This window comes from Amblyraja radiata, chromosome 7 (assembly GCF_010909765.2).
Source record: "Amblyraja radiata isolate CabotCenter1 chromosome 7, sAmbRad1.1.pri, whole genome shotgun sequence".
Lineage (NCBI taxonomy): Eukaryota > Metazoa > Chordata > Chondrichthyes > Rajiformes > Rajidae > Amblyraja > Amblyraja radiata.
This window is the reverse complement of record NC_045962.1, coordinates 38,629,527-38,653,487: the sequence shown is the minus strand read 5'-3', so window position 1 is coordinate 38,653,487 and position 23,961 is coordinate 38,629,527. Positions and strand designations below refer to the sequence as shown.

The window sequence follows — 23,961 nt, the reverse complement described above, 5'->3', positions numbered from 1 at the left end:
GGAAGGCTGATCCAGAAGATTAAAATGCATGGGATTAACAGTGGTTTAGCTGTATGGATTCAGAACTGTCTTATTGATAGAAGGCACAGAGGGTTGTGGTGGAAGGACAATATTCAGGCTGGAGGTCTGTGACCAGTGAAGTTCCGCAGGGATTTGTGCTGGGATCTCTGTTGTTTATAAATGATATATATATCATCATCATTGTTGAAAACATCAACGGGCACATGGCCTGGCAATGCTATGTACGACAGTGATTGCAACTTCCACTGAGTGTGGATGGCCGTTGGCTCGCTAAGAGCTCTCCACTCTTTGACAGGTCCTGTTTTTGGTCCTGCTGGAGGTCCACAGCCCCCTCCTCACCTGGCAAACCAGGTGGGGGAGACGGTTTAGTCGCCGACTATCCGACCATGGAGCAGCTAGCATGGGATTACATGGTACCCGTGGCGGGGGGAATATAAATATTTATTTAGATAAATGACTTGGCTGTAAACGAGGAGGACTGTTTGCAGATGAATCAAGATTGCTCGGGGTCACAGAATGTGGGAATGGAGAGATATGGATCATGAATAGGCAGATGTGATGTGGACACAAAATCCTGCAATAACAGCTGGTCAGGCAGCATCTGTAGAGAAAATATCAATTTTCTCCAGAGATGCGGCCTAACCCACTGAATTACTTCATCATTTCATGTCTACCTTTGGTATAAATCAGCATCTGCAGTTCCTTTTTATTAGATAAGTGACGGTCATGGCAACATGTGCAGCACAGACATTGTGAGCCGAAGGGCCAGTTATTGTGCTGTACTGTCCTATGAAGGCTGTCAAATTAAACAGTAGTATATACAGTGCCCTCCATAATGTTCGGGGCAGAGACCCATCATTTATTTACATAGAAACATATAAAATAGGTGCAGGAGTAGGCCATTCGGCCCTTCGAGCCTGCACCGCCATTCAATATGATCATGGCTGATCATCCAACTCAGTATCCTGTACCTGCCTTCTCTCCATACCCCCTGATCCCTTTAGCCACAAGGGCCACATCTAACTCCCTCTTAAATATAGCCAATGAACTGGCCTCAACTACCTTCTGTGGCAGAGAATTCCACAGATTCACCACTCTCTGTGTAAAAAATGATTTTCTCATCTCGGTCCTAAAAGAATTCCCCCTTATCCTTAAACTGTGACCCCTTGTTCTGGACTTCCCCAACATCGGGAATAATCTTCCTGCATCTAGCCTGTCCAACCCCTTAAGAATTTTGTAAGTTTCTATAAGATCCCCCCTCAATCTTCTAAATTCTAGCAAGTACAAGCCGAGTCTATCCAGTCTTTCTTCATATGAAAGTCCTGCCATCCCAGGAATCAGTCTGGTGAACCTTCTCTGTACTCCCTCTGTGGCAAGAATGTCTTTCCTCAGATTAGGAGACCAAAACTGTACGCAATACTCCAGGTGTGGTCTCACCAAGACTCTGTACAACTGCAGTAGAACCTCCCTGCTCTTATACTCCTTTTGTGCCTTTGCCTTATTACTCCACAATTTACGATTTGTAATAGAAAAAAAAAAAATCACATGTGGTTAAAGTGCACATTATTAAAATCTGACAAAGGCCATTTTTATACATTTTGGTTTCATCATGTAGAAATTACAGCAGTGTTGAAACAGTCCCCCCCATTTCAGGGCACCATGATGTTTGGGACACATGGCTTCACAGGTGTTTGTAATTGCTCAGGTGTGTTTAATTGCCTCCTTAATGCAGGTATAAGGGAGCTCTCAGCACCTAGTCTTTCCTCCAGTCTTTCCATCACTTTGGAAACTTTTATTGCTGTTTATCAATATGAGGACCAAAGTTGTGCCAATAAAAGTCAAAGAAGCCATTATAAGACTGAGAAACAAATATAAAACTGTTGACATCAGTCTGGCAGGCCAAGGAAGACCTCCACAACTAATGACAGAAGAATTCTCTCTATAATAAAGAAAGATCCCCAAACACCTGTCCGACAGATCAGAAACCTCTTCAGGAGTCAGATGTGGATTTGTCAATGACCACTGTCCGCAGAAGACTTCATGAACAGAAATACAGAGGTTACACTGCAAGATGCAAACCACTGGTTAGCCGCAAAGATAGGAAGGCCAGGTTACAGTTTGCCAAGAAGTACTTAAAAGAGCAAACACAGTTCTGGGAAAAGGTCTTGTGGACAGATGAAACGAAGATTAACATGTATCAGAGTGATGGCAAGAGCAAAGTATGGAGGAGAGAAGGAACTGCCCAAAATCCAAAGCATACCCCACCTCATCTGTGAAACACGGTGGTGGGGGTGTTATGGCCTGGGCATGTATGGCTGCTGATGGTACTGGCTCACTTATCTTCATTGATGATACAACTGCTGATGGTAGTAGCATAATGAATTCTGAAGTGTATAGACACATCCTATCTGCTCAAGTTCAAACAAATGTCTCAAAACTCATTGGCCGGCCGTTCATTCTACCCAAGACAATGATCCGAAACATACTGCTAAAGCAACAAAGGAGTTTTTCAAATGCTAAAAAATTGTCAATTCTTGAGTGGCCAAGTCAATCACCCGATCTGAACCAAATTGAGAATGCCTTTAATATGCTGAAGAGAAAATGGAAGGGGACTAGCCCCCAAAACAAGCATAAGCTAAAGATGGCTGCAATACAGCATTACCAGAGAAGACACCCAGCAACTGGTGATGTCCATGAATCGCAGACTTCAAGCAGCCATTGCATGCCAAGGATATGCAACAAAATACTAAACATGACTACTTTCATTTACATGACATTGCTGTCCCCAAACATTCTGGTGCCCCGAAATGGGGAGACTATGTATAAACACTGCTGTAATTTCTACATGGTGAAACCAAAATGCATAAAAATGGCCTTTATTAAAATCTGACAATGTGCACTTTAACCACGTGATTTTTTCTATTACAAATCTCAAATTGTGGAGTACAGAGGCAAATAATTAAATAAAGGGTCCTTGTTCCAAACATTATGGAGGGCACTGTAGATCCACTGGGTTAATTGATGGAGAAATAGCAGATGGATTTTAATCTGAGCAAGTGTGAGGTGTTGTTTTGGGAGGTCAAATGCAATACCAAAATACACAATTAATGGCATGATCTTTAACAGCATTGTTGTACAGAGGGATCTTGGGGTTTAAGGCCATATCTCCCCAAAAGTGGAAGAGTAAGTAGCAAAGAAGGCATATGGTATGCTTGGTTTCATAGGTCGGCGCATTGAGTATAAGAATCAGGAGGTCATGATGCAGCTTTATAGGACTTTGGTCAGGCCGTATTTGGAGTTTGTGTGCAGTTCTGGTCACCCCATTACAGAAAGCATGTGGAAGCTCTGGAAAGGGTGCAGAGGAGGTTTACCAGTATGATGCATGGATTAGAGGATATTAGCTACTGGGAGAGGTTGGACAGATTTGGATTGTTTTCTCTGGAATGCTGGAGGTTGCATGGAGAGGATTGAAGTTTATAAAATTATGAAAGGCATAGAAAGGTTAGCCAGTTAGAAGCTTTTGTTCATGATGGAAAAATCAAATACTAGAGGCTTTATGATGAGAGGTGCAAAGTTTAGTGTGGGGAAATTTTTACATCATTTTCTTCCCTTAACAATGTGCTTTTATTGCATAATTACAGTTACAAAGTACTGCTTAGAGTACCGCATAATTATAGTTACAAACTACACTGCAGTTTACAAACATAAACCATCAAATTAGAACATTATCATCCATATCTACAATGCACTCGAGACGTTGTGGTAATCCAGCATTCACGGAAAGCCTCCAAATTCCCCAAGGACATCGTGTGCTCCCTTTCCAGGGTCATGCGGGTAAACAGAGGGTGGCTAGTGTCTGGAACATGCTGCCCTGGGTGGTGGTTGAGACACATATGATAGTGGCATTTAAGAGACTTTTGAATTGGCAAGTGGAATGGTTTATGTGCAGTGCGATAAGAGTTGGTCTTGGCATCATGTTCAGCACAGATGTTGTGGGCCGAAGGGCCTGTTCTGTGCTGCACTGTTCCATGTTCTAGTTATCTTGTAGACTTCTCTTTTGAACATAACACTATAATTCCTACGACCTTTACTCTGACATCAGTTCCTACGTCAGTCCAAGGTCACTCATTGCTGGAATACGTCAGAAGGGGATGAAGAACATATCTTGTACACTTCCACAGGCTCACTGCACTCCCGTTCCCAGTATTTCACCAACTCATCACTGGATTGACGAGACATTCGAGCACTTGAAACTCCATGGCAAAGACAGTGGCTAAGAGATGAGTGCTGAGAAATGAGGTTGGTATAGGTTGACAATCAGCACGGATATGGTGGGTTTAATGGCCTGTTACAGTGCTCCGGGGCTCTGTCAGTGACAACAGTGGGGTTTGCCTGGTTGTTGCATTTTGCCTAGTGCCAAGTCTGTATAGAGGTAAAGGAGGAGAAGCCAGGCAACCGAGTGTTCCTGCATCAAAGCACACGGTGACTCAAGCCAGGTCACCCATCATCCCTATTCAATCCGCTGCAACTTGATGAGTGACTCACTCGTGTTAGTCAGCAACAGGGGCTTATGGGGCTCTTCAGTCACTCAATCAGATCGATTTAACTCCATCATCCTTTTCTTGGTTCCCAGCTGAAGTAAAAACAACTCAAAGCGAATATTCAGAGATTTTCAACTGATGCGGAGCCCAATAGTGGTTCCAGCAATCACCTCGGAAGCCATGAGAGAATCTAATAGAGAACAAACTATGGGGGGCATAGATCGGGTGGATAGCAGGAAACCTTTCCCTGCAACAGAAATGCCTAAAACTGGAGAGTATGGGTTAAGTTAAAGCAATAGGAGATTTGGAGAGACCCGAGGAACAGTATTTTCACCCAGAGAGTGGTTGCAATCTAAAACACATTGCCCTAGTGGGTGGTGGAGGCAGATCCTCTCACAAAATTTCAGTATCGGAATGAGCACTGAATCAAGAGAACATAAGAAAATTGGAGCAGGAGAAATCAGCCGTTCAAGCCACCACTGCTGTTAATTATAATCAAGGCCGATCTTCCGCTGGCCTCTGTGCCAAATTCATAGATCCTTCAATTTAAAATGTATCTACTTTCACTTTAAATACCTCCAATATTCTAGCCTTCACAACCTTCCAGGGTTTGGGATTCCAGAGGCTCACTAACCCATGCGAAGAAAGTTCTATATATCTCAGTTTTAAATGGCTGCTTCCTAGTCTTGTAACAGTCCTTTCATTCGAGACTCTCCCACTCGTGAAAACATCTCAACATTCACCTTGTCATACCCTCTTAGGCCTTGCATGCTTCAAATAAGATTACCCCTCATTCTTCTGAACAAACCATTCAGATCCAACTTATTTATTGGTCTGTGATAGGGGTAGTCTCTTAACCCAGTAATTTGTCCAATGGAATATTTTGCCATGACATAGAAGATGATGGGCAAAGGCCATAAATGGAATTAGTATAGGTGGGTAGTTGATGGTTGGCAAACATAGTCATCCGAAGAGCTGTGCCTGTGCATGTTGGGCAGATCATTAACCTCCTGATGCCCTAACTCTTACATTTCTATGTTCCCAGTTTGACTTTCATTTGTTGCAAAGATGATAACTGTGAATAAAAAGACCCAATGGCCAAGATGTCAGTAACATGACAGGACAGACCGAGCCAGTAGCCTAGAGCAAAAACTGCTGATTACCCAAATATGGCAACGTAGACATCAATTCAGTCACAGTGCGACTTTTAGTGAATAATTTCCTGCACATTCACACAATGCAGGTGTATAGGACACAAAGAATTCACAATCAGGAAAAGAAATTTGGTTCCTTGCTCAACACCCTCCACTCACTGAAGAAGGGTATCGACCCGAAACGCGAGTCTGAAGAAGGGTCTCGACCCGAAACCACCCTCTCACCCATTCCTTCTCTCCAGAGATGCCTGTCCCACTGAGTTACTCTAGCATTTTGTGATCTACCCTCCACACACTTCGGCCAAAGTTCACAGGCCATGTGGCGGGCCAGATCACATGTTCAATAATGTTGTTTAGTGGTTCCTTTCAAAATCATCCTGACTGTTGGTGTGATAATCTATATCTGGACCCCAAGTGATAGCTGGCTAGATGAATGGGGCACCATAAAATCTGAGGTGTTCAGCTGGGGGCCCTGAGCTTGGTTGGGATCCAATACAAGACAAACAGCTCTAAACAAAGACTTTGGAAATTATTACCAGCAAGAATCTTCAGGAACTTGAATGCTGCGCCACACCTGCTTTGAACTGCGAGAAAAGAAACCTCAGCTGTGGTTTTGTGAGTATGTGTGAAGATATGTGTGGCCCAGTGAATGAAAGGCGTGTTTTCCAGCCTGCATTCTGGCAGTCATGTGACACTCACTGATGATGTCACTAGAGCACTTGGTATCACTTTCAAAACCAAAACAGACTAAAAATCCACGAAGGAGCTGAAAGCTCACTTCCACTTTCACTTAGCAGCAGCTTCTCATTGTAGACTTTCTGTGGAGGGGCAAACAGCTGGGATTATAGAATCCTCGAAGGGCATGCAGGGTGAGGGTATGATAAACGCTATGGAATTCGATTTACGAGTTCACAGAACTTTCCAGATCAACCTCATCATAAGTCTGCCCACCTCCCAGGATTACTGGAGTCTATGGAAATTAATTTCAGGACAAAGGCAGCTACAATCTCAGGTTGCATTGAAAAAAAAGATGGTGTCAATGCTCTCCCCCACCCCCTCCTTGGTTTTCTTTGAACACAATGTCAATACACACAAAAAATATTGGGCAAATTGGAGTCTTTGATTGATAGTCAAGGATGTCCCAAGGGAACAAATAGCTGGTACATGTTACAATGGACATGTCAGATGGGGGAAGGCAGGCAGCTGGCCACATAGGATTTTGTGACAAAACCTCCAGATTAGCCAGAGTAGCGATGTGCAAGGTATCTGGCACTGTACTGGGAACGCCAAGCAACACAAAGTACAAGGGCTCTGATGATACAAAAGCCAATAAAACTCCATCCCATGATGGACTTAAGAACCAAATCTCCAATGGCTTCAGGCCGTTATGGCCTATCCAAAACAGACAAAATCTGGAAGAAGGATGTAATATATACTGTATTTGGGACAACTTGGTGAGATTGTCCCAGCTGCATCAAACTCCAAACATGATTCACATTCCTTCTCCACAACCTTCCCTCAAGCTTTTAATTCTTGTCCCTCAACATCCTGATATCACAAGCTCTCCAGGTACCTCATTCCCTCCTCAAATTCCCTCACTCCATCCCAAACTCTAAGAAAAAGTATTCATGCGACCCTGTCAGTCTCCCTCAGGTGCTCTGGGAGACTTGTGGGCTGCGAGTTAGCTGACCACTGATAAGTGAACCTAGCGTGTAGGTGAGTGGTAGAATCTGGGGGGAGGGGGGGGATTGTTCGGAATGTGGGGAGAATAATATGGGATCATAGAATTAGTGTGGATGGGTGCCTGATACTCAGACTCTGTGGGCTGAAGGGCCCGTTTCCGTAATGTATGACCAGTTATTACCTTGTCACTTCCCTCAATTTTTCCTCATTCAACAAACTACCTTGATGTGTTCAATTAGCGACCTCACTGTCAGAACATAACTAACCTACTTTTCATCTCCATCTCTCGTTAATCTCGATAACAGTCACTTGAGATCATCCAGCTTTCGATCAGAAAAGCCTGGTCAAATCATTCTCCACTCCAGCCAATGCTATGTGGGCTCACAGCAAGCTACTGTACTGTCAGGTTTCAGGAGAGGCAGAGATTTAAAGATGCATTCTGAAAGGGGAGAAGATTCAGAGAGAATTCCCGGGCTACCAGCCCGAGCCACCAAAGGCAATGGTGTGAGCAGTGGACAGATTAAATTCAGGCAGGAGGGGGACAGCAAATCGATAGACTGGGGATTGCCATCTGGGTGATGCTCCACATTACTGCCGTTCCCTGAACGGAGAAAACCCCTGCAAAATTTACAAATCGCAAACCAAACATCTGACATAAAATGCACACTCATGGAATTTACATAAGTGTGTAATAGTTTTTCTTTCCAACTCCTGTTTCTTGACGTATGTACAGATGACATAGCCTCACTTTAATGGGAATCGCAGTACAGACTGCTTTTGAGAAACAGACTGTTTGGATGAACCAGTCAGGAAACCAAGCTCCCAGACCAAACCAGGTGCAGTGCCCAATGCAATAGGCAAGCTACGAACCCTCTTCTTCAACACTGCAGCGGAGGTCCTGATCGGCGTGAAACACGAATCCACATCTCCCCAATGTGCATCCGATGTCTCGCTGCACTCACTCACAATCCCCGACATACACAGCAACCAGCCCTCAGCATCGGATAAGGCAACTCCTGCCACACAGATCAGAACTCCAGCACTGTTGTCATCTAAAGAGATTCAGGGGTCTGAGTTCCTAAATCGCAAAGGATTATCCTGCAAGTACAGCAGGTAATGAGGAAGGAGAAAGCAATGTCGGCAGCATTGCAGAAAATATGGTATGAAAATAGGGAAGTTATATGCAACTTCACAGGGCGTTTGTGATACCGCATTTGAAGCACTGCGTGGATAGTTTTGGCCCTGCGGCTAAGGGAGGATATGCTCACATTGGATGGATCTCTCTCGCTTTTTCCTACCCCTCCGGCCTTGGACATTGACCTTTCTTGCCTCTCTGACCTCAGGTGAGTGCCCTTCCTGGCCCTCTGACCACTGACCCTGGGGAAATGCTACTTCCTGCCCCACCAAATGTAGGCAAATGCCACTTCCTGCTCTTCCTCTCCAGAGCTCCTGTGATCATTAACATTGGAAATAGATTTAAGTTTATGATTATTGTCACATGTACCGTGATACAATGAAAGCTTTGTTTTGCATGCTATCCACTCAAATCAGATAATGATCAGATAATAAATAAATACAATCAAGCTAAACTCAAACAATAGAGTGAATGTAATAATGCAGAGTGCAGAATATTGTTCTTAGCATTGTAGTGCAACAGTTCCAGAGACAAATTCCAATATCTGCAATGAGATAGAGAAGAATCCGCCTGTACCCTAGCCAATGGAAGGACCGTCCAGAAGCCTGATAACAGAGGGGAAGAAACAGGTCCCAAGTCTGATGGTGTGTGCTCCTATATCTTCTACCTAATGGGAGTGGGGAGAAGGAATGACTAGAATGGAAAAGCTCTTTGATTATGTTGTTTGATTTCCCGAGGCAGCATGAAGTGTAGATGGATTCAATGGTGGGCGTCTGGCCTGTGTGATGGACTGGGCTAGATCCACAACTCTCTGCAATTTCTTGCGATCTTAGGCAGAGCTGTTTCCCAAAAACCAAGTTGTGATCCAATCACTCCTAATCTTTCTAACTACTGGCTGAAACCAATCTACACCCTCAGAACCCCTTCAAATGCCTGTCCACCAATGTCAGTGCACAGCCGCTATCCCAACTTCACCTCATTCCACGTCACCTCCCCCCCCCCCAGACATCACAACATCCTACAACACTAAAGGAGAATGGCTTGATCGTGCAATGTACAGGAAGGAATTTGGCTCAAAATTAATCATATCACACAATGACCACACGAGGAGGAATAACAAATTTGATGAGATTTCCAAACAAGTCAGGATATACTTACGCTGTGTTTCCACAGACTGAATGGTGATAGGCAACCACTTTGATGTTTCAACTTCTGAAGAGATTCCGGACGGTAGTCACAGGGAAACCATTCGTTCCAAACAGGAACACAAAAGAGAGACACTCAGAGCAAAGGTTTTCAGAGGGACACCAGTGCAGATATTTGCAAGTAGAGCAGAGGTCTAATATCCCAATACAACACATTGACCTGGTACTTAAAAGTAAAATTGTACAGTGCAGACCTGTCCCCAGCATGCCTGTACTCCAACTTATACAATGGCAGATCTATCCACACCGGTCTAACCCACAGTTAAATCAATAAGCACTTGTATTGCAGTGTTAAAGAGTGACAGAGTGTCTTCACCAGTATAGTACCCTAGCCTTATACAGCGACTGGCCAATCCCCATCATAAGTGCATCCGAGCTTTATATGATAGTCCCCAGCTCTGTCCCCATCAGTTTTGCAGCTTACAGTCATGCAGTGACAGACCATTCACCCCGAGTACATGTTTCCCAGTGTTAAACAAATCCATCTCTACCAGTACTGTACCCCAGCGCTATACAGTGACAGAACTCTCCCCACCATAACTACAACCCAGTGATATACAGTAGAAGTAGGGCCAGGCATACACATAGTCCATATGAAATTCAGCAAAGCCTTTGACATGGTTCTGTATGGTAGGCTGCTCTGGAAAGTTAGGTACGCATGGGATCTCGGGAGAGCTAGCTATTTGAATATAGAATTGGCTTCATGGTAGGAAGGGGTTGGTTGGTTTTCGGAGCGGAGGCCTGTGATTAATGGCGTGCCTCAGGGATCAGTGTTGGGCCCATTGCTTGTTATTTACATCTATGATTTGGATGCAAATGTCATGGCACGATTAGTAAGTTTTCAGATGACACTACGGTGTTATCATACAGAGAGAGGATGGTTATTAAAAATTACAGTAACATCTTCAATCAGCTAGGCAAATAATTCAAAGAATGGTTGATGGAGTTTAATTCAGGTCAGTGCGAGGAGTTGTATTTTGGGAAGTCAAACCAGGGCAGGACCTTGACAGTCTATGGCAGTGCGCTGGGCAGTTTGTAGAACAGAGAAATCAAAGAGTACAAGTAGAAAGTTTTGGATGCAACCCCTCGTTATAACAGACCATAAGGTGGGGGGGGGGTTGACGGTTATTGTCAAGTGTTTGCTATAACAGAGTAAGGTATTAACTTTGCAGTTAATACAATTAACGTTAATATAGTTGAAACAGAACTGCAGATGTTGGTTAACACACAAACGGACACAAAGTGCTGGAGTAACTCAGCAGGTCAGGCAGCTTCTCTGGAGAACATAGATAGGTGATGTTGGATTAAGACACTTCTTCAGAATGATTGTAGGGGGCAGAAGAAAGCTGGAAAAAGGGAGAGGCAGGACAGAGCATGGCAGGGGTTGTTCCAACAGACAGGTGGTTGGGACAAAAGCCAGAGATAAGAAAAGTAGGTGTGCAACAGGTTTGATGAGTTGTGGATTGTGAAGCCTGAGGGACGAAAGTAGCAGCGGTTGTTTGGAGGGAAGAAATAGATGGGAGTCCAGGTGAGGCACAGGGGAGGGAGATGGGGAAGAGGGAGGGGTAAAACCAGTACAAGTACAGCCGTAGGAACACAAGGAACTGCAGATGATGGAATCTTCAGTAAAACAAAATGCTGGAATGATTCAGCACTTGTAGAGGGAATGAATAGGTGACATTCAGGATTCTTCTTCAGATGGGTCCCTACCATTGCTGTACCCATGGTACATGTTAACAGACCATTCTTCTCAAGTACTTGTATTCCCATGTTAAGCACTGATTGACCAGTTTCCACCAGTACTGAATCCCAGAGTTATACAATGACAGACCTCTCCCCAGCAGTACTGTATGCCAGCATTATACAATAAAAGACCACAAGTACTTGTATCCCAGTGCTATACCATGACTAACCCATATCTATCTCTATTGTACCCCTAAAGTTCTCCAGGAACAGACAGACCCCACCAATACTGTACCCCTGTGGTATACAGTGAAAAGACCGATTTCCACCAGTGTTGTTCCCAGGTTATACACTGACAGACCTGTCCCCAACAGTATTCTACACCAATAATACACAGTAACGGCCTGTTCCCCCAGTGTAACACAATGATATGACTATTCCCCATGACCAGAGTCATACAGCCCAGAAATTAGCCCTTTGGCCCAACCTGCCCATGCCAACCAAAGTGCCCCGTCTACATTAGCCCCACCTGCCCATGTTTGGCCCATATCCATCTAAACCCTTTGTATCCATGTACGCATCCAAATATCTTTTAAATGTCGTTATAGTACCGACCTCAACCACATCCTCTGACAGCTCGTTCCACATAGCCATTACACTGTGTGAAAAGATTGCCCTTCAGGTTCTTATTAATTTTTTCTCCTCTCATCTTTAACCAATGTCCTCTGATACTCGAGTCCCCTATCTAGTCCCGTCATGATCTTATACACCTCTATAAAATCGCCCCTCATCCTCCGGCGCTCCAAGAATATAGTCCTCACCTGCCCAATCTCCCCCTATAGCTCCGGCCCTCAAGACCTGGCAACAGCCTTGTAAATCTTCTCCACACTCTTTCCAACTTAAAAACTTAGACCACTCGTATCCCAATGTTATACAATCACTTACCTGTATCCCATTGTTAGGCATAGACCGAACTGTTTCCATCAGTGCTGTACCCCAGTTAATCGAGTAACAAACCTGCGCCCAACAGTACTGCACTTCAATGTTATAGATTGACAGATTTGTCTACACCAATGCTGTACCCCAGAGTTATACAACGATTGGGTCGGTCTTCACGCTGTATCCCAGAATGATACAGCGAGAGTAGTCCCCACCAGTGTTACACAGTGACAGACCATTCCCCATGACTATGGGTATCCCAGTGCTATCCAATGGCCAGTCTCCATCAATACTCTATCTTAGTATTATATGGTAACAGACCTGTTGCTATTGACACTATATCCCAGTGTTATAGCATGGCAGACCTGTCCCCAACTATAGCAGTGTCAGTGACAACAATCCCCATGAGTATTTGTATCTGTGTTAAACAATTAACAACATGTACTATACCACAGAGTTGTACAGTGATAGACCCCCTCCCCACCCAAATTGTCCTCCACATTTTTAGTCAGAGCAGTCTTTACCACTGTGGTCCCGTGTAAAACTGTGACAGGGGTCTCATGTGATATACAATAACAGACCTGTTCCCACCAGTACTAAACCCCAATGTTATATAATGACAGATGTTTCCCCCAACAGAATTGCACCCAAGTTTTAAATGACAGTCCCCAGACATGTCCTCACCAATGCTGTTCTCCATTGTTAGTTATATACCATTCCCCGTTATCATTTGTATCCCTTTGTTAAGTAATGACTGACCAGTCTCCACCTGTACTTGTATTCCGGTGTTAAAGAGTGACAGAATGTCTGCACCACTACAGTATCCCAACGTTATACAGTGACAGACCCATCCCTGACAGAACTACATTAGAGTTTTAAATGACTGTCCCCCCAACCTGTAGCTCACTGTCATACAGTGACAGAAACCCTCCCCACCAGTGCTGTACTCGCAGTGCTACAGGTATCCCTGCACCATTCTCCTTGAGTAGTTGTATCCCAGACATGTCTGCATCAGTATTCTATCCCAGCGTTAAACCAGTGACAGGCCTGTCCCCACCATACTGTGCCCGTGTTATACCGTGACACCCCCATACGTACTAGTCCTGCATTAAATAGTGAGACTTGTCCACATCTGAACTCTACCATGTAATACAGTGAAATAGCAGTTCTGCCAGTGCTGTACCCCAGTGTTACACAGTGGCAGAGCTGTCACCGTCATCACTGCAACGGAGTGTTATAGTGACAGACCGTCGCCACCATACTGTACCCGTGTTATACAATGACAGCCCCAATGGAGCCAGTTCTGCATTAAATAGTGACAGACGCGTCCACATCTGAACTGTACCATGTAATACAGTGCTGTCACCATCATCACTGCACCTCAGTGTTATACAGTGAGACCTGCCCCCACCAGTACAGTACCCCAGTGTTAACAGTGACAGAACTGGCTCCACCAGTACATTCCCCCAGTGTTGCATACAGACAGAGCTGTCCCACCAGTACATTCCCCCAGTGTTGCATACCTGTGTTGATAGTCAGCGAGGCCTGTATTCCCGTGTTATACCATGACAAACACATCCTCAGCATTACTGTTGCACTGCTTGATTCTGTGACAGTTCCCTCACCAGCAATATAGTGCCTCAGTATTATACAGCGTCGTCTGTGATGTTCCCTTCTTTGATAAACATCTCTTTCAGCACTGGTCCTAATCTGAGCACCAAAGATGACCCTGCTGTGCAGGCTAGTTCCTTCATTCAGCTGTGCAGGCTAGTTCCTTCATTCAACTGTGCAAGTTCCACACAGTCACTATTTCCCAGGACTGTCTCCTCAGACTTCACTCTCTGGATTTACACCCCTCCTAAATCAGCCCCACTGTCCTTGGCGACACATGGCTGCCTCTGCTAGGTTCTTTCCAGGACAGGGCTCATGATCCTGGTTTGAAATCCACAGAATGGCAGCAGTGGTTGTGAGCTGCTCTACTTTGCATCTCCCACTTTACACCAACAGCTGCTCCAAAAACTTCAAACTGATCTGGGAATATTGAGCAGATTACTGAAGCTTTCTCCATCCACGCATATATTGATATGCTCACAAATGCAACACACCTCTTGGCTCAGGTAACTTCATTCCTCACACACACTGCAGTCCAGAGACTGCTCCAACAAAGGCTCCCTCCCGGAATTTGGTGTTTTTAAAGTCAACAGCCAATAATCATAATAAAAATATGAATCACAGACAGTACTGACTAAATATAAATATGCTTCCAGTAAACTGTGCAGCTTCACATTGCCACTTTGAGCCCAGTGTTTTAAATCCTGTCAGCTTTGATGATGTCACCACCCACCAACTCCCCCTCCCACCAAAACATGACATGCTTAAGTTAAGAGTTTGTTTGTTTGTCTGCTGGCTCAAAATGGTACAACCAAATGATTTCACCAAAGCACTGTGGTGCTAAATCAACAAAATTGCTGCTGGAGGAACAGCTTGTTTCATTTAGAATTCATTATTTCTTTGCACTTATGCATCTCTTTAAAGATACAATTTAAACCTTGATTTTCAATTTTCTGCATTCAAACAGAAACCATCTACTAAATTATTTTTGTGCCATTTTATTGTAAACTCAGGTTGGCAAAACCTAAACAGAAAATTGGATATTCATTTCCATATGAAAATATTCCTTTCTTTGAAAATATCAACATTAATCCATACATTGTTTCCCTTTCTAGATCGAATTATTTTAAAACTTTGTGCACTCTCCCAATCAACACTGCAATTACTCTTTATTTAAAACTAAGATTTGCAGACAGTTCAATATAAAATCCATCTGACAAGTCCAGTTTTCCCCTTTTAACAAAATGACAAATTTCCCCTATCACTTTTTCATAAACGTCATGCCAAAATCTAGAGGTGGTAAAATGTAAGAGGCAATTCTTTAAATTAAACCCATTGATTTTGCAAGTTTTATTTTTATAATTTCAGTCCTTGCCAAGGATCTTCAAAACAGGTTTGTTCTCTGTAAAAAGTTTTTAAGAAAACAACCAACATTTCAGAGAGGAATAACAACAGAAATTGTGGAAACACTCAATAGGTCAGGCAGCCTCTTTGGAGAAAGAAACAGAGATAACATTTAAAGCCAAAAATGCCTTGTCTGTACAGAATTCCAAGTAGGTCTTGGGACATTACTGTAGGGAACTAACGACTGAAATTCTGGAAAGATTTAATCCCTAAAACATAACAAATTTCACCAGCTGAACTACTGATTAAAGAACACCAAATCAGCAACTGGTGTTTTTTTCATTCAAGCTCATAGAACATTGCCAATGACCAGGTCAAAACAACTGATCTCAAAAAAGAAAAACACACAGGAGGAAGTGCAAATTTACAATTTATGTGCTATTAATTGACAGGCATTTAATATTTCTATTTCCACATATTAACATACGCTAGATGTATTTAAAATGTTATTGTTTGGGTGGTGTGGCATAAAAAAGCAAATATCTTTGAAGCCCAAATAAAAATCTCCCCTCCTACAGAGTCACTACAAGCTTGACACACACAAGAGTGAAACCATATTGAGGGATGAGGGACATTCAGTGTATTTAAAACATAAACAAAGACCAGAAATCTTAAGTAAAAACAGTGCTCATGGAAAGCAATAACAAAAAATTAACTGCACATAATAAAGGATAAATTTCCCTCGTTAAATCACTAATATCCAATAATCTCTGCAAGAATTGCTAATCTGCTTTTTGCCGGTCAGTTATATTTCTGAACTATTTTTAATTAAACGTGAACCCCACAGGTTCCCAGAAGACAGTTCCCAGGAGCACACAACACCTTCAAACTCTGCCTCCAAACATCCCAGCCCCAATCACTTTCTGCCTCTGTTTAGTTTGGTGATGATTTCACCTTGAGGTTGGATTTTATGCTTCACTGATACTCCATCCACATCCAGGCACCGTGGATTAGCAAACTCCATGTGCCACAAAAACACAAACTCATCCAGCATCACCTCCAACTTGCAAATTGTAAATGGGCAATTGTTTTTTTTGTTTTTTTTAAAGGAAATCTGCACCTGCTGCCTCAGAAATCAATCCTCCACCATCCTTTTCAATTGTAACATCACAAGGAGAGCAATGAGAATCCCGGGTCATGCTCTTTGGGCTTTTCCAGGCCAAACTGGTCTTTAGAAGACGGATGCATTTGCACAAACTGCAAATCAACTCACTCAACACAAATCACAGGACTGTCTAGACTGCAGAAATATGAGTCAAAAAATTCATACCCCTGCATAAATCTGATTGTTTACTCTGAATTGCTCACAGCCAATGGCAAATAATTTACCTAAAAAAGTGAGGTTGTAATTAAATGTTTACTATCAGGAAAATAAGTTTCTCTCATTTCCTTTCCAATTTATAACTGATAAATGCTTAATAATCATTTAGTAGGTTTAATATATCCAACATTAAAGACTTGATACCCTTTCATAAAATTGTCTCTAACATTTTTCTTCTTTCATGAAGGAATTTGAATGGTGTTTTTTTATTGTGATTTAATAATGGCATCAACCTGACAGATCCAATGTTCCCTTTTTGATATAGGCTTTTATGAAAAACGTGGGAATTGAGTAAATAATAAATACATTTATGTAACTGGGCAGGGGGAAGAAACATTTTAATCTCAGCTGGTAGGCCGGGACAGTTCTGCGGGCTGATGTCGAGACATCTAAAAGTGGATTTGAATGAAAATTCAAGTTGTGCAGAGCACCAAGAGTGAATCAAACGTAAATTATTAACAAAACATCACACCATTTTTTCCCAACTGCATTTCTTCCTTAATCTCAGGCAAACAATTCTGAGCACATTACATTTAGGGATTTTTTTAATGCTAATAATCAGCTTGTCATCCACTACAGAATAAGAATACTATAGAACAAGAGCGGTTGGTCAAAATTCAAGCTCTCAAACTCCTCTCATGTGATTACTTTAATTACTCCCATAGATATTTAACATACTAGCAGTTGTCTAATGTTGTAAAACTCTGAACAGCCTCTCCAGATAAAAGTCTAGCTTTGATCGGACAAAATCTACACTCATATGACTGGGCGTTTTTTTTATTGATCCAAGATATGGCCACCAAAAGCATTAATAATGAAGATAATGTTTTCTCAAATAAAATGGGTCACACTGAAAATACTTTTGTAGCAACAATAAAGGGGATCACTTAGCTTTCCCCCCCCCCCCCCCCCCTATAGCAAATAAGTCAGTCATAGGCAGCCTCTACTTTATAGGAACATACAGCTCATTTAACTTAGAGGGGGCACATATTTAAATAGATGGACAAATGATACACAGGGAAGGTGGAGTGGGAGGATATTTTTAAATCCATTAAGTATTGTGATGCTCTGGAGCTCACTGCCTGCAAAGTTAGAGGAGGGAGGGGAGAGAGGGTTGAAAACAGAAGCAAAACTTCCGAGAGCAATCTGGATAGGCACAGAGGAACATAACCTGCTGGGCTACAGGACAAAGAACAGGCAAATGGGACCAAGTGGAATACTCAACTGGCCTTCTTCACTGTAATTATTTTGTGATTCCTGGCAACAGCTAGCAAACTGGTCCCACACTTTTCCCTTTTAGCATAGCCACAAACTGCGCCACTTTAAGTATTTCAAACGTATAAATTGCTTGGCAAGGCTGGGTATCAAAACGTTGAACACATAAAAAGAACCGGGACCTGACATTACTGAAAGCAAGATCATGGAGATGGAAATGTAAACTGTGCAATATTCCACAGCTCAGTACTTCAACTACAAGAAGGAGGGCAGCAGGGAATACAATCAAAATGAGCATGCAGCAACTCATAAGGAAGATACTCTTAAATCCTTTTATTTAGGTAATTTGCAAGAACATTTTATCCTTCAAGATGCCAAGAAAATACAGCAAAGGGGACTTTGAAATTCCTTGAAGTATGAAAATTATCGATTCATTTATGAACAGAACCTCTTTATTCTGAAAGCCCAACAAAATCGTTGTAGAAATTTGCTCTATTGCACCCACAAATTCAAAACATTTCTTATGTGATGTGTTGTTTAAAAATTGCATCTCGCTCACTCAAAACTCACTTAATGTGTAACACCAAACAAGACAACTTTGAGACTCTAAGAAAATAACACAAGAGATTTTCTGAAAAGACACCTGTCCGTTGATAAGATTAACCTGGCTTAAATTATGGAAAACAAATATGTCCCTCTAGCTACAAGCTTGTTTTCATATAAGCAATTACTTTTGCAAAGTTACAAAAATCGACAACACTCAATATGCACCATCTAAAATTATGTTCTGCAATTTTCAGTCACACAAACCTGCATTTCTAACTGTTCTTTCGAGTTGTCTATTGATCTGTTCAAATATTTAAAGCATCTCCCCTTCAAAATAAAAGCTTCATAATCTCTTCTTAAAAGAAACATTAATTACAAGGTCAATGTTTTCCTGTCACAGTTCATTAAATATTCTCTCTCAGTCACCATCACAGAAAATATATTTTGCAAAAGTGGAATCTCCTGATAACAATTAAACTTGTGCAGCCACCTCACTGGCACTGGCCAAACTGTGATCAAACCTACCAAAGTGATGGGGTTCACCACTCCTTCCCTGAATGAAATGGGTCATGGCATACGGGAAGAGACAGTGGATACATGACCTAATCCAAGGTTTTTGTCAGAAACCAGCTATGAGGTGCCATTTCCAAAGGAACAAGCTTGTTCAGTTTTGTTTGTGTGCAATAGAACAAAAGCCACATTTTAAATCAAAATAAAAGAAAACTTTGCTTCCCTATAACTGGAGACAAAACATTTTGACTGTTATGGAATTCCTACCTCATTGTTAAAAATATATACATTTCCTGCAATTTATCCTTTGTAAGACAATGTAAAATTTAAAGAACACAGCAAAGATACAAACATGAATCACATATTCCATTGGTAAACATTTCTTTAAAAACAGTTGCATTAATTTCTGTTTAAACTCTAACAAGGAATAATCTTCACATGAATCACATATTCCATTGGTAAACATTTCTTTAAAAACAGTTGCATTAATTTCTGTTTAAACTCTAACAAGGAATAATCTTCACACTCCCAAGCTGGATGATGTTATGCATACACTAATACCTCACCCCATGCTTTGTGCTATCTGCACCATGTAATATTGTGCAGTGCATATTGTTCTGTTTTCAGTGTTTGTGCAACAATAAAAGATCTCATGTGGTATATGAACACAACTCCTGTATAACCGATCCCTGTTGTCTAGAAACATATTCCCAAAGATAAATTTGTGGGATTTGTGGGGGGGGGGGGGGGGGGGGGTTGGGAGGAGTTACTTATGCTTCAAGGTCTCTGTAACAGTTAGCAGCTGAACAAGCTTATCAGGCACAATGAATGGAAGATCTTTCCAGCACAGTGCAGATTTCTCTGATGGAGATACCAATATTTAGTTGCTCCCAGCATCCTTCTACACCTGTTGCAAAAGGTAAGCAGGAAAACAGACACAAGGCGCATCAACAGTTCACTCCCAATATTTTAAGTTTTGTTCCCACTTTGCAATGAAAATATCCTCACACAGCTCTTCTTTGAAATTATCCCATCCTCATCTAAATCTGGTGGGACAGTTTATCCGATTGATAAAAATAGTATTAATATTGTGCAACCTGATAAATCCACTCTCCTGAAATACAGGGTTAGATGGAATAAGAGACATGGAAAGATACAATAGGACTCAAGTGGACTTTCTTCTTCTTGGTCGACAGAAACAACCCAACAGCACTAGCAATTTATCCAGATGTGTCCCACTGCTGACAAACACAACTACATACTTTAAACGTCAACCTTTCATTTTCAAAATCCCATCTGCTACATATCAGAATACACTTATAGATCAGTTTAAAAATAAATGATAGGAAGCACATACAAATTGACACCTCCACCATTATAGGGAAACAAGGATGTAATTGCAATTAGACTGGAAACATGGCCACCTACAGCACTAATCATTGGAGTTTGTAATCTACATATGACAACGGCATTTAAAATCATATTGTTTATGAACTGAAATAATAACCATCTAATAATACTGACTGCGAGGAAAACTCTTCCTACAGGTCAGCTTTGCTTTTTCTTGTTGCTCCTTCACATTCTAAATGTTGCTTACTTTCTACATTAACATTTATTTATTAAAGTCTGTGTGAATTAGCAGTGACACCTAGCATACTTTTCCCATAATCATCTTCCACCCGTGTTAGGGCAAAGTCTGACTGAAGGACAACAGAAGGAAACAAAATCATTCTTGGTGGGAAGAGAAAGATTTCAAACAGAATAAGTATAATATTTTATCGGTGGGGAGATAACAGGCAAAATTTTGAGGATAGACTATTTTAAATCAGTGCAATTACTAATATATCTAACATTAAACATCATTAATTATTCTAACCATTTTATGAAAGCTAACTTTCAACAAATTAAAAAGGTACAATGTTAGTTTCAGTTATTTCAAAGACTGAAGTTTCTTAAAATGCACAACAGGAAATTGTCAAAATGAAAGTCCCAGCAATTTCTGACTATTGCAAAAATGGGTTTATTCTAGATTGTGGAATATAAAATTTATCTAACAACTTCCCCCCTCTTCTACTATTAAAATAACATAATGCAAAAGTTTTATAAAAGGTCATTACATTATTGCCATGTTACTCACACGTGGTGCCCTTTACTGAAAATTACATTTGGGTTATTTTTATACATTAAACGTACAGAACTTTCGGAAGTGGGATTGCACCGGTCAACAAATCTAAACTCTTCAGAAATAATTAAGATCTCGCGGGGTTGAGGAAAGTGAGGATTTAAATTAGCTCACAAAACCCAAGCTGAGTCAATAAACAACGAACCATTTAAAATATACATAAAAATAAATCACCGATGTGCTTGCTCACCTCTGCTTTTTGGGGACAGAGTAGTCAACTTCGATCACCTTGCCGTGAAGCTCCACTTTGCCTGATGGAAATAAGGCAGGAGGTGTAATTTTGTTCGGGGGCGGCGGACGGCGCCAACCGAGGGGCTGGGAAATTGACACATGCCCGGAGCCCCGTGCAACCCAACAGTGTTACACAAGAAATTGCAACAATCCCGTACAAGTTGCCCCATGCGCTCGCTCCCCTCTCTCTCCTGCTCAACTTGTGGTAGGACATTGAGATAGCCAAACCATGTCTTTAAATTAAGCAGAATAAGTGCTTCCCATTGGGCTGGGGAATTTTGTTTTCTTTTGCAACAGGCTTGAATTGCACCATTAAGGGGCATGTATTAATATCGTTTGAGGCAATGCAACTCGTGTGTTAAAGGAACACACGCACACAACAACAAAAAGCGGCGCCAAAGGAGAGAGAGTGAGAAGATCTCTTTTTTGATTCACAAAATGAAGGACAGAGCCGCCATGCTTCTCACCACCTCCTAAGCCTGCTTTAAAAAAAATCAGGCAAGGGGAGAGATAGGGGACAGACCCACAGTCCCACAAGGGATACCGCACAGTCACCCGAGAGGGGGAGAAAGAAGGCTGGGGAGCTAACTTCGGCTCTTTGCCCCAGCGTTGAGGGTGTATGGGAGCCATCTCAGTCTTCCCCCACCCCTCTCCTTCACCCACCTAATGCCGCCTGCCTCCCTCCCCCACCCCTTTCCTTGGGCTGGGGGTCCCGCAGCTTTGAAAGTTGTGTGTGAATGACTGAGAAGCTTCCAGCATGTTTTAGTGACTGTGTGTGTAGATACCATGGCCTGGCGCAGCTCTCCCCACCCCCTCCCTCTCCCTCTCCCTCTCTCTCGCTCTCTCCATCCCGCCCCCCTCCTCGCTACCGATTTACAGGCACTTTGCTCGCGAACGGCAGCTCCTTAAGCTTGGACACCTCGTAAAATGATGGGCACCTTCCCGGGGATCACCGGCGCGGGCTTTCCTGCGCCTGAGCGTTGCCAGCGTTCCGTGAATAAAATCAAACAAAAAAATAAGGAAAAAAATAAGAGTGGGAGAGAGATGGGGGCTGCGGTCTCAGCTGCCCTGTCACTGGCTCTTCGCAACTTCGGCTCAGTAAGCAAACCCTCTCCCAGTCCCAGGACAACTTCCCTTTCAGCCCGGGACACCCAGCCCGTCCCGGAGGGACACTTTTTTTGTGTGCTGTGACTTGTTTTGCCTGGTAAATCCCGCACCTTGAGCTGCCGGTGTGAGAGGGGCAGGAAGGAGGGACGCCCTCGGGCTCCAGCGCCCCAGCGTGCAGCCACTGTGGCAATGGGTGAGAGTGCCCTGCCACCCACTCACTCCCCGCACCCTCGGGGCTGGAGAGCACAACAACCCACCCACCCTACCCCGGGGCTGGTGGTCAGCAGCTCCCACTGCCAAGCTACACTTACCGGACAGCGCCTCGATGACCCTGATCGCCGCATTTTCGTCGGGACAGTCCACGAAGGCATAGCCGGACTTGAGCAGAACTTGCCCGACTGCAAGCTTCCTCTCCCCAAAGAGTTGTTGTATATCGGCGAGTGTCACAGACGAGCTCAGATTCCCAATATACAACTTATTCATGATCTCACTCCCTCTCCCCCCCCCCTTTTCTCTCTCTCTCTCTTTCACACACACACACACACACACACACAATCGAAAATTATAAACAACTAAAATCTACCTATAAATTAAAATAGCTAATCGCTCAATACCTCCCAAAGCGAAAGATAGAAGGGGAGGAGGGAGGGGAGGGGGACACAAAAACCACACAACATACAAGTCAGCCTCCAAACAACTAAACTGTAGCAGCAGCAAGACAAAAGCGAGCGAGTCCGGCTCCAAGTGTCACTGTGACGCTCCTTTGGGTTAAGCGCCGCCTCTAAATAAAATCAGACTTAAAAATATCAGAAAAAAAAACCTGGGCCCCACGTGGGTGCAATGCGAAGACAGCGGGGATGTGAGTGTAAAGGGGGTGTGTAAGGAGGCCAGGGGTCGGCAACACACCGGCTACCGCTCTCCACCCTGCGCCCACACGCCAGCCCACACTCAGCAAACTCCGCCGACGTCCAAACTCACCAGGCAGCCGAGCTTTGCAAGTGGTCGACGGCCAATGCTGGCGACTAGTTGGGCGGACGGGTCCCTGGCTGGAGAGCTGATGTCTGGAACCACCCGCACCCCTTCCCACGACCGGGTCGAGCCCTGCCGCCAGCAACCTGCACGCTAACCTCAAGGCTTGCAGCATGAGCATTAGGAGCAGGAGTAGGCCATCCGCCCAATACACTCAGTTCCGTCGTCCACCAAGATGATGGCAGATCTTCCACCTCAGCGCTGCTTTCCGTCCCAAATTCCCACACCCACTGATTTTGTCATCCTCCAGAAATCTGTCTATCTTGCTTTTGAATTAACTCAGTTCTGAACCTCCACATCTTCCCAGGGAAGAGATTTCTAAAATCCACCATCTTCTGAGGCATTTCTCTTCACCTCAGTCCTCAACGGCCTATCACTTATTCTGAAGCTTTGAGCTCTGGTTCTAGACTTCAGTCAGGGGAAACATTCTTCCCCCATTACCAC

General features: G+C 43.1%; 1 protein-coding gene across 4 annotated transcripts in view; it reads right to left on the bottom strand.

Moving 5' to 3' along the window:
• Positions 1-23,258, bottom strand: part of igf2bp2 (insulin like growth factor 2 mRNA binding protein 2) — a 73,472-nt gene extending 50,214 nt beyond the window's left edge. For 2 of the 4 annotated variants that reach the window (XM_033024264.1, XM_033024265.1), the window contains exons 1-2: positions 22,800-22,971; positions 21,341-21,401 (exon numbers count right to left, since the gene is read on the bottom strand). In XM_033024264.1, coding sequence (XP_032880155.1) covers positions 21,341-21,401; positions 22,800-22,971 — 233 coding nt within the window. Of the gene's footprint in view, positions 1-21,340; positions 21,402-22,799 lie in introns of all 4 variants that reach the window. The other 2 variants (XM_033024263.1, XM_033024262.1) reach the window with 2 other exon arrangements.
• Positions 23,259-23,961: the final 703 nt, after the last annotated feature.